The 10,474-nt window shown below is 49.4% G+C and overlaps 1 protein-coding gene across 1 annotated transcript; it reads left to right on the forward strand.

Moving 5' to 3' along the window:
* LOC310634713 (major histocompatibility complex class I-related gene protein-like) lies at positions 1-7,229 on the forward strand (the record flags this gene model as incomplete). Its single annotated transcript, XM_083353247.1, has 6 exons — positions 1-107; positions 4,515-4,760; positions 5,033-5,308; positions 5,786-6,073; positions 6,505-6,585; positions 7,141-7,229. Exons 1-6 carry the CDS (start codon positions 35-37, stop codon positions 7,227-7,229), a joined length of 1,053 nt encoding a protein of 350 aa, XP_083209373.1. The 5' UTR covers positions 1-34.
* Between the last annotated feature and the right edge of the window lie 3,245 nt (positions 7,230-10,474).

Below are 10,474 nucleotides of genomic sequence, written 5' to 3' on the forward strand. Positions count from 1 at the left end.
GTCTTCGGCTGCAGACGCGGAGGGCTGGGGGGCGATGCGGCTGTCCCGGGCGCCCCTCTTGCTCCTGGGAGCCGTGCTGGGGGCCTCCTTGATCGGGGGCGGCTGCGGTGAGTTCCCGGAGGGAGTCGCGACCCGGAGGGAGGGAGCAGAAGGGGAGGGGGGAATATTATTATTTTTGTTGATTATGATGATGATGGTGAAATAATAATAATAATAATAATAATAATAATAATAATAATAATAATAATAATAATAATAATAATAATAATAATAATAATAATAAAATAAATGCTGGTAATGACCTATAAACCTCTAAATGGCTTGGGTCCGGATTATCTAAGGGAACACCTTCTGCCGGCATCAACTTCCCATCGTCCTGTGCGCTCCCACAGGGAGGGCCTTCTCAGGGTGCTGTTGGTTAAGGAGTGCCAGTGGGTGGTCTCCAGGGGGAGGGCGTTCTCTGTGGGCGCACCTGCCCTTCGGAATGATTTACCGGTGGAACTTCGGACCACCCCCGATCTGCGTTCATTTCGCCGGGACCTGAAAACCTGGTTTTTTGATCTATCAGGCCTGGACTGAAGGGGTTTTAGTTTTTAATATTGTTTTATTTATTTATTTTTTATTTTAATTCCATTTATATCCCGCCCTTCTCCGAAGACTCAGGGCGGCTTACAAGCTTAGCAGTAGCCTTCATTCTATGTATATGCCTGCTTATTAGGGCTTTCACACACACCTCAAGCGGCATTATTACAAAGTCAGCTTAATTGCCCCCAACAATCTGGGTCCTCATTTTACCTACCTCGGAAGGATGGAAGGCTGACTCAACCTTGAGCCTGGTGGGACTCGAACCTGCACTAATTGCAGGCAGCTGGTGTTACTTAAGGAGGCATTGGCCCACTGCTCCACCAAGGCTCTATTTTAATTGTTGAGCTTAATTAATTTAATCCATTTTAATTTTATACTATTTTTATATTGTATTTTAGGCTGCCCTGTAAACCGCCCTGAGTCCTTCGGGAATAGGGCGGTATAAAAATTTAATAAAATAAATTAATAATAATAATAATAATAATAATAATAATAATAATAATAATAATAATAATAATAATAATAATAATAATAATAAATAATAATAGTAATAATAATAACGATGATGATGATGGAAGGGACATTTCAAGTCTTCTAGTCCAACTCCCTGCTCAGGCAGGAAACCCTGAACCATTTCAGACAAATGGCTGTCCAGTCTCTTCCAGTGTTGGAGCATTCACCCCTTCTGGAGGCAGGTTGTTCCCCTGGCTAATTGTCCTCACTGTCGGGAAATTTCTCCTTAGTTCCAGGTTGCTTCTCTCCTTGGTTAGTTTCCATCCGTTGATTCTTGTCCTGCCTTCAGGCGCTTTGTTTGGAGCATACCTTGATTCTCTCTTCTTTGTGGAAGCCCCCCCCCCAATATTAGGTGTGGTGTCCTGGGCTGGGTTCCCCCCCCCCCCTGCTGAGCTCCTTTCCCAGAAGGGAAAGTCCGCCTTCCCCGGGGTGGGGGTGGGGATTTGCCGAGCCCCCTTCAGGAACGTTGTGCGTCTCCTTGGTAACCGGCGCCCCCTTTGCACTTGGGAGGAAAGAGGGGGGGGGAGAGAGAGAGAGGCTCCTTTGGGCTGGGAGAACTCAGCCCTGTTCGAGTCCTGGGACTGATCTAATTTGTGAGGAGGGCGAGCAGGGACGATGGAGGGCGACGGGGAAAGGGGTGGCAGGAGAGGAGAGTTGGGGGAGAGGCCGGGGGGGGGGCAAAGGGAAGGGAGGGGCCGATTACAAAAGAGTTTGCAGCCTTATCTTACAGGTTCGCCCTCGACTTACAACCATTCATTTAGCGACTCTTCAAAGTCACAACGTCACAGAAAAAAGGGTCTTATGACGGTTTTTCATACTTAGGACCATTGCAGCCTCCCCACGGCCACCCGATTTACGCTTGGATGCTCGACAGCTGATTCGTAGTTACGATGGTTGCTGTGTCCTGGGGGAGTCGGGTGATCCCCTTTGGCGACCTTCTGACAAGCAAAGTCAGTGGGGGAAGCGGGTTTCCTTAACAACTGCGTTACCAACTTAACGACTGCAGTGATTCACTTAACAAGAGTGGGAAGAGAGGTCGTAAAATGGGGCAAAACTCAGCAAAAGTTTCTGCTTAGCAACATTAACTTTGGGCTCAGTTGCGGCCGTAACTCGAGGACAACCTCTATTATTTCTGAAACAAATTCCCAAGAACAGAGGAAGATTCGGAGCTCAGCCAGTTTTTCTGTCCTGGGCTGCAAAGACAGGGCAACCCCTGGCTGCTTCTCACAGTCTGCTTTGGTGTGTGTGATTCATTCTCTCCCTCCCCCCCCGTCCCCCCCTCTCTCTCCCCCTCCCTCTCCCCCTCCTGATGAGAAAAATCTTGAGAGGACTGCAAAAGGAGGGTGGCTTCTTCTGGGTAGCTTCCTTCCGTTGGAGAGGGGCTTTTCCAAATAGCACTGAGGGAGGAGCTGGAGATGCAGACACTCCTCCCCCCCCCATTCTGTCCCTCCCCCTTTTCTCCTTCCAGGCTCTTCCAGACACTCCCTGTGCTATTCCTGCTGGAAAGTTTCCGAGCCAGTTGAAGCCAAAAACTGAATTCCTTCCTCCACAGTCACAGTCACAAATCACAATCCCCAATTAGCTTGAAACGTGGGCTTTCTCCACAGCTCTCCAGCCTGCCAAATCGTTAGGAGTTCTGGTCTCAGTAAACCTGGATCCCCTTGGCTGTTGAACAGGTTGATATTTTAGTTTGTTTGTATTTATGTTATAGGGCAGGGGTGTCAAACTCAATTTCATTGAGGGCCACATCAGCATTGCAGTTGCCCTCAGGGCCGGGTGGGTATGGCCAGGGTGGGCGTGGCCTACTGGGTGGGCGTGACTAGAGTGCCTATGGCCTACTGGGTGGGCATCAAGGGTGCCTATGGGGGCCTGGGCAGGAGTGGGACAGATCTGAGGGTCTCTGGCAGAAGGAGGGTCTCTGGGCCAGGGCCAAGGCAGTGGGGGCCGTTCCCTCACTGTTTCCAGGATGGCTTCGGGGGCCACATGAAACCACTTCGCGGGCCGGATCTGGCCCCCGGGCCTTGTGTTTGACATGTTTGTTATAGGGAGTTAAAGCGTATTATGTATTTGGTTATTTATATAGTTGGTTAATGTTAGTTAGATTATGATTATTATATATCTGTAACCCTGTAATCAGCTCTGGGAAGTGGGGGGAGGGGGGTAAGGGTGGGTTGGGGGGGGATAATATTGTAACTTTTATAAAACTTTTCAATAAAAGCCTCCAACTCGAAAGAAAGAAAGAAAGAAAGAAAGAAAGAAAGAAAGAAAGAAAGAAAGAAAGAAAGAAAGAAAGAAAGAAAGAAAGAAAGAAAGAAAGACGGGAGAGAGAGCAGTCGGGGCTGTGACTCATAAGAAAGCTCCAGTTCATACCGGCCTGCGTCTTTCACCCATGTTAATACAGATGCTTGATAATACAAACCCCGCTCAGGTAGACCAAAGCCTCCATTTTCCTTAGTATCTTGCAAGGTTTTCATCTTTATTCTAGCTTTCTTTCCTTGCCATACAAACTGTTCTTTGGGGAGTGAAAACTCAGCCAGGCTCGGCATTATCCCGGGGACTGGTCTGATTTATAAGTAAGGGGGGTGGGGGGAGGTGCGGGGGCAGCCGAGGGCAATGGGGAAAGAAGTTGCGTCAGGGGAGTTGGGGGGTGGGCGGGCAGGAGGGGCAAAGAGAAGAGAGCGGCTGTTTGTAGAAGAGTTGGCAGCCTTGTTTTTATTTGATTTGATTTGATTTTCCCAACCAGGAGGCGAAATGGCACCTTCATTCATTTGGCGTGGAAGGAGACTTCGCCAAAGTGGCTTGGCTAATAACGGAGGCAGCTCGAAGGGAAGGGGAGGCGGAAAAGGAGCAAGGCCCGGACGGCCTTTGGCGTTGCGAACGGGGGGGGGGCGGCATTAAGAGGCAGGCATGCTGCGCCCTCCCCCGCCCTGCCAGAAGCCGTGGCGCCCGTTCCTGCTCCTCCCTCTCCCCTTTCTTTACTACTGCCGGGTGTTGCAACCCAAGGCCACTTTGGGGAAACCCCTTAAAGGCGTCTCTCTGGAGAGCAACCAGGTTGAACAAGGGAGCTCCAGGTCGATAATAACCTGGGCCCGACTGAGTGACTGACTGGCACTGCCTGTGGTTGGCAAGGGAGGTTCCGATCTCAGTCAGGCACAGAAGCAGCTGGCTGGGAATCCTGAGGGCCCAGAGGAGCTGTGGGGGAGCTTAACCAGATGTGGGTCCGCCCAGATGTTTTTAAGGTCAGCCAATGGATGCTGGGGCTTCTTCCTTCGGTTTAAAGGAAAGAATCTTCCCAAACAGGGAAGGAAGAGGGTGGCCCTCACCTGTTGGGGGTCTGCTGGGTGACAATAAAAGGTTGGAGGGGACAGAACTGCAGTGCAGACCCCCCCTCTAATTCCCCCCTTCTCCCTCTCCAGGCTCTCCCACACACTCCCTGTGCTACCTCTACCTGCATCTGTCGGAGCCCAGCCAGGGACTGTCCCAGTTCCCCATTAGGGCCTACCTGGATGACCAGCCCATCGCTTGCTTTGACAGCCTCAAGGGGAAGATGGAGCCTCTGGTGCCCTGGATGGAGGAGATGAACAAGGAGATGTTTCTGGACCCTGGGTGGATCGTCATGGCTGACCTGGAGAAGTTATCCAAACTGGGTCACCAGACTGGAGGTGAGCAGGGGCAGTGCCACCTTTGGCCAGCAATTCCTGCAGGGGGCAAAATAGTGAGATTTTCTTTCTTGAATCCCCCCCCCCATTTTATCCCTTACCTAGAAATTCAGCAAAAAAAGGTTAATGGCAGTAGAAGTTCTTTCCTGGTGGGTTGAGGAAGAGAAGGAGAAATTGGGTTTCTCTCTCTAGGAGGAAGGGGAGGGAGGCTATAATGACGCCTTGGAGAGGAATCCTGGCCCCTTCTCACCCACCCCTCTCTGGGTCTCCTTCAGGGCTTCACACCTGGCAGGCAGTTTTGGGCTGCGAGCTCAGGGAAGATGGGAGCAAAGGAGGGTCTTTGCGCTACGGCTATGATGGGATGGACTTCATCAGCTTCGACAAGGAGACCCTCACCTGGGTGGCAGCTCAGCCCCAGGAAGAGAAGGCCAAGAAGAAGTGGAAGAAGGAAAGAATATGGTCTAACATAACGAAAGGCTTCCTGGAGGAGACCTGCATTGAGTGGCTGGAAATATATCAGTCCTACAGGAACAAGACTTTGCAGAGAATTGGTGAGTGGCAAAGGGGGTCTCCATTGAGTGTGTTTCTTTAGGCTCCCCCCTCCCCACATTAACTTAAAAGAACCAAGCTACCTTTTAAGCTGTTGACAGAAAAGGTCAGGAAATATCCCACATCCCTATTACAGAAGCAAAATAATCTTCAGTGCCCACCCCCCAAAAACTAAGGACTTCAAAGGAAAAGAAACTAATTAATGCCAAAGGCCTCGTTCTGTTTCCCTGAGAAAATCTTGCAAAGCAGAAGAAAAGTAATCTCCTGGGTTTGGGGTCAGAAGGAAAAAAATCAGTCTGTTCCTGATTTCTCTCTGGAGGAACAACTTGACCAAATTCCATCTTTGAGAGTCCCACAGGTTGAGGCAAGGAGAGAGGGAGCAATGGGAAAGGATGGTCAAAGGAGTTCTTGTTGTTTAAATCGCCTTGCCAGAAACTCTCAAAATCCCGGGGACTCTGGTGTTGTTGCTGTTTCTGCAGAGCCCCCGGTGGGGAAGGTGACTCGCAAGGAGGTGGATGACAGCCTGGAGGTCCTCAACTGCCAGGCCTTTGGCTTCTACCCCAGGGAGATCCAGGCCACCTGGATGAGGGATGGAGAGATCTGGAAAAACAAGACCCTCCAAAGGAATGTGGCCCCCAACTCAGACAGGACCTATTATTTCTGGCAAGGCATTGAGATCGACCCCAAGGAGAGGGAACATTTTCAGTGTCGCCTGGAGCACCAGGCGTTGCAGAAGCCCCTGGTCTTGGCTTTCAAGGAGGAAAGAGGTGAGAGGCTGATGGGATTGTGACATGCAGATTTTTCACCAATGTTTGAAACCATGAGTGTGTGTGTGTGTGTAGGGGGGGCAGTAACTTTTTTCTGCCCCATGTTTTCAGGTGGAGAGCAGGGAATATAGTCCTACATTTAGCGATACAAGAGAAGTGATTCCCATCAGGGGAGTTGGATGTAGTAACTTTACAGCAAAAGTATGAAGAATTGACACAGGATAATACAGGAGATGATGTGATGCGATGCATAATTGGTTGTGCCTCTTCTTGATTGGTTGTGCCCTTCAAGCCTATTAGCTCTTCCCTCTGCAGCTTTGGAGGGGAGGGTCTTCCTTCAGGTCGGGTTGGGATACGCTTCCATTGTTCAGGATCTCCACTTCTGGGAACTCAGCATCTGCCTAATCAAAACCATCTTTCTCCTCCTTTAGGCACAGGGTGGCAGAGCCTTGTTCCTCTATTCCTCATGGTCTTAGTCTTGGCATTCGTAATTGTAATTGGCATCTTGATCTGTAAGTGAAACAAACACACCCTCTGGGAGGAAAACTCTTTGGCCTGAATGGACTTTCTTCAGAGGAGCAGATATCAGCAGCTCAGGAGTCCAGGAAATGATGTGGGAAGTGTTGGAAATCCCATAATCCTGTCCCCAAAGGAGGTCTATTTGCCACATCTCCTGGCAAAGGGAAGCTCTGATGGGAGGGGAGGTCCATGGAGGGAGGGGCCCATGCCCTCTGCCCCCCCTTGCAATCACACCTGGGGACAGGCAAGAGCAGGCAGGCAGGCCCAGTGGGGGAAGCTCCTGCAGCTTCTTCTGCTCCTACTCGGAGCAAGAGAGACAAGAGGGAGGAAGGAGGCAGGACGTGTCTCCTCCGTTGTGTCTCACCAATTGCATCTCAGCACTTCCTTGTGATTCCCAGAGGTTTAGCATCATTATCATAAAATATTTGATGCCTGTCCAGTGCAGCTCCTTATGGAGGTCTTCAGAATAAATCCTTCTCCATCTGAGGCAGGAGTTGTTGTCCCCCCCCCAAAATAAACAAATTGTCTTCTTTTTTTCCATCTGTCAGGTCAATGGAAGAAACGCAGAAATAATCTGTCTGGAAGTGACTCCTTCACAAAGCATTCGCTCTATCTTCGTGCACCACACAGAAGATGAGACTCAATGTTGTCGCAGCAAACATCAGAGGTGAGTGTGATTGTTGCCAATTATTGCTGCTATTTAAGGCACAATAGTCGGGGCTTCAGGCAGGATAGTTGGAGGTGGGGAATTAATCCTCAGAGTGTTTCCAAGGGAGTCAGGTGGGGATCCGGGGCTTCCTCGGATGGGTTGCTCTGCAGGGGAAGATCCAGCTCCGCTCAGCCTCTCTGGCCCATCAGCTCCGAGGCAGGAGAGAGAAACGGGGAAGGACCCCAGAGCAGGAATTGGGGCACTTGGAGAAATGGGGGATTTCTGTCCAGGAAGGACTGGAGGGGAGGGGGAGAAGGAAAAGGGCAGCTGGGGCTATCCAGGGAAAAGGATGAGCTGGAGGCAGAGGGGGGGACCCTGGGGGAGAGGTGGGGGGCACCAGCAGCTCTTTCTGCAGTGGGGGGGGGGCTTGCAATCCTCCCTTCCTCTTTGACTGCTTCCCCTCATGCCTGCTGAGCTCCCAGTGGGGGGACGAGAGAGCCGAGGGGAGGGGAGAAGAAACAAAGCCCCCCCCCATGCAAAAGGAGGTGTTCACTTCCCTCATTTTTTTCTCTCTCCTTGAAGCACAAGCCATTCTGTGGGCTGCGAAGGACACAAAGTGATCCAGAAGTCAGTGTGTCGTGAGATTGCTGCGTAGGCAAGAAGTAAAGCTACCTGAAAAATATAAAAGTGAACTGCACAGACAGCTCCAGGCCAAGACCAGCCCTAATTCAATCTAAGCCATCAAAAGCCGTCCAAAACCAAAAGACACAACAGCTCCAGAAGAAAAAAATGGAGTTATCTACGTGTACCACCTGTAGATTACCAGCAGGAATTCTGGGAATTGAAGTCCACGAGTCATGAAGGGAGCATAGTTCCCCCATGCTGGCTCAGGAATTCTGGGAATTGAAGTCCACAAGTCATAAAAGTGCAACACAAAAGCAACAATCAAGTAAACAACCTCCCAATCGAGCAATTAGCAATACAGACAAGCTAACGGCCAGCAACCAAGGAGCCTCCAAGAGCCCCTCCCCCCACCAACACTGACAGGGCAAACCAGAGCAATCTCCTCTCCCTTCTGGCATGGATGATGTTACCTAGTTTGGTACCGAAACATCTTCAATAAAAGCATCAAGTCAGAGAAGATCAAGGATCCCACAGCATTAGGTGTGAAGCATCTGCCAATCCAATGTCACAACAGTGGCAAGAATTATATTTCTGCAACACTGGAAAAATGAAGGGATACTATCAGATGAGGAAACAATAAAAAAAATACTAGAATGCGCAGAGATGGACCTGCTCACAATGAGGCTGAAAGAAAAAGAAGAAACGGAATATTATCAATTTTTTTTTAAAATCCCATTTATATCCCGCCCTTCTCCGAAGACTCAGGGCGGCTTACAATCTAAGAAGCACAAATCAATGTGCTTAGCACAAACCTGGGACTTAATTTATTGGCTAGAGGAAGGAATAAAGGATTAGGAATTAAATATGTATTGTTGTTGTTGTTGTTGTTAGCTGCGAAGTCGTGTCCGACCCATCGCGACCCTATGGACAACGTTCCTCCAGGCTTTCCTGTCCTCTACCATCTTCTGGAGTCCATTTAAGCTCACGCCTACTGCTTCAGTGATTCCATCCAGCCACCTCATTCTCTGTCATCCCCTTCTTCTCTTGCCCTCAATCTTGCCCAGCATTAGGCTCTTCTCCAGTGAGCCCTTCCTTCTCATTAGGTGGCCAAAGTATTTGAGTTTTAGCTTCAGGATCTGGCCTTCTAAAGAGTAGTCAGGGTGGATCTCCTCTAGGACTGACCGGTTTGATCGCCTTGCAGTCCAAGGGACTCCCAGGAGTCTTCTCCAGCACCATAGTTCAAAGGCCTCAATTCTTTGGTGCTCAGCCTTTCTTATGGTCCAATTTTCACTGCCATACATTGCAACAGGGAAGACCATATGTATTATGTATTAGTGAATGTAAACTCTGACAGCACCTTGGTTGAAATATTATTATATAATATATAATATGCAATATAATGTATAGAAGAAGAAACTAATAAAAAACTTTTTAAAAAAGAAAGTCAGACCATTGGCCTTCCTGCCCAAGGATGCCTGTCCATTCCGGAGGTGGGCAGGATGCTGGTACTCAGGTGGCTGAAAGATTCTTTCGGTGTAGAGTAGGTAAATGTTACGGATCAGGCCAAGGTCTCCCACTGTCAGGATCCATTTATATCACATTCATAAATGTATGTTTAAAACATTATCCGCCCCCCCCCCTGGATTCTGCCATCTCCCAAGAAGGAAGGAACGGATGTGGATTCAGCCTGCCTTACGTTATTTCAAAGACCAAGGGAAACATTTTGATCTGGGGGAACAAAGGGGAGGGTTAGGGAAGAAGGCATCTGGCCCGTGTCTCCATTTGAATCTGAAAAGGAAGAAGGCAATAACCATAAAGATGGGGGGCTGACCAAATGGGGTTGAGGGAAGGGGGGTTGAACCGGGAACTCTTTATAAAGTTTCAATTTGTAAAACAATACCAGGTCCTGTCTTGTATTTCCACAACCAAACGTGTCCTAGTAAAAATTCCTTTTGGACTAGAACTGACTCCCAAGAGTTTTTGTTTTCCTAAGACGTGGATTGGGGTGGGTCCTGACACCCACACCTTGTAAGCTTTAGCTGGACTTACACCATGCTAAGGCTACTGAAAATGTACATTACGTAAGATCTTGTTCTTAACGCTTGGCACACCGTGGTGTTTGTTTTCGTGACAGGCAATGTGTGTTCTTCAAAAGTGTATAAAAGGGGGGTCCACTATGGAGCATGGATGTCCCATCTTGGAGCTTGCTTTTTTGAAAATGAAAGTCTTATTCCTTTCCACGTGTCAAGTGTGGTTCTTGGGCTTACAGGCCTGGGATTTTCTGACCATCTACACAGCACCTCCCTGCCCCCTTTCCCCTCCTTCCCCCCTCCCCCACACACCCAGAAATCCCTGTGCTTGGAGGTTGAAAGAGCCCCCAGGAATGGAAAGTGCCAGATATCAGGGAGGATATATCCCCCCCCCTTTGGTTGATTTAATTTCCAGGAATGGGCCGGGATGGGGGAGGGGGCGTCTTCGTGTCCTTTGCTTCATGCACTCTCTGGGTCACTGTAATTCTTTCCCCCTGAGTTACACACCAGCAGCACAATCTCACATCTGTTGCTGCTGCGCCAACCTCAGAGCCTGAAACCGCCAAAAGATGTTGACTT

Source organism: Vipera ursinii (genome assembly GCF_947247035.1).
Source record: "Vipera ursinii genome assembly, chromosome: 2".
NCBI lineage: Eukaryota > Metazoa > Chordata > Lepidosauria > Squamata > Viperidae > Vipera > Vipera ursinii.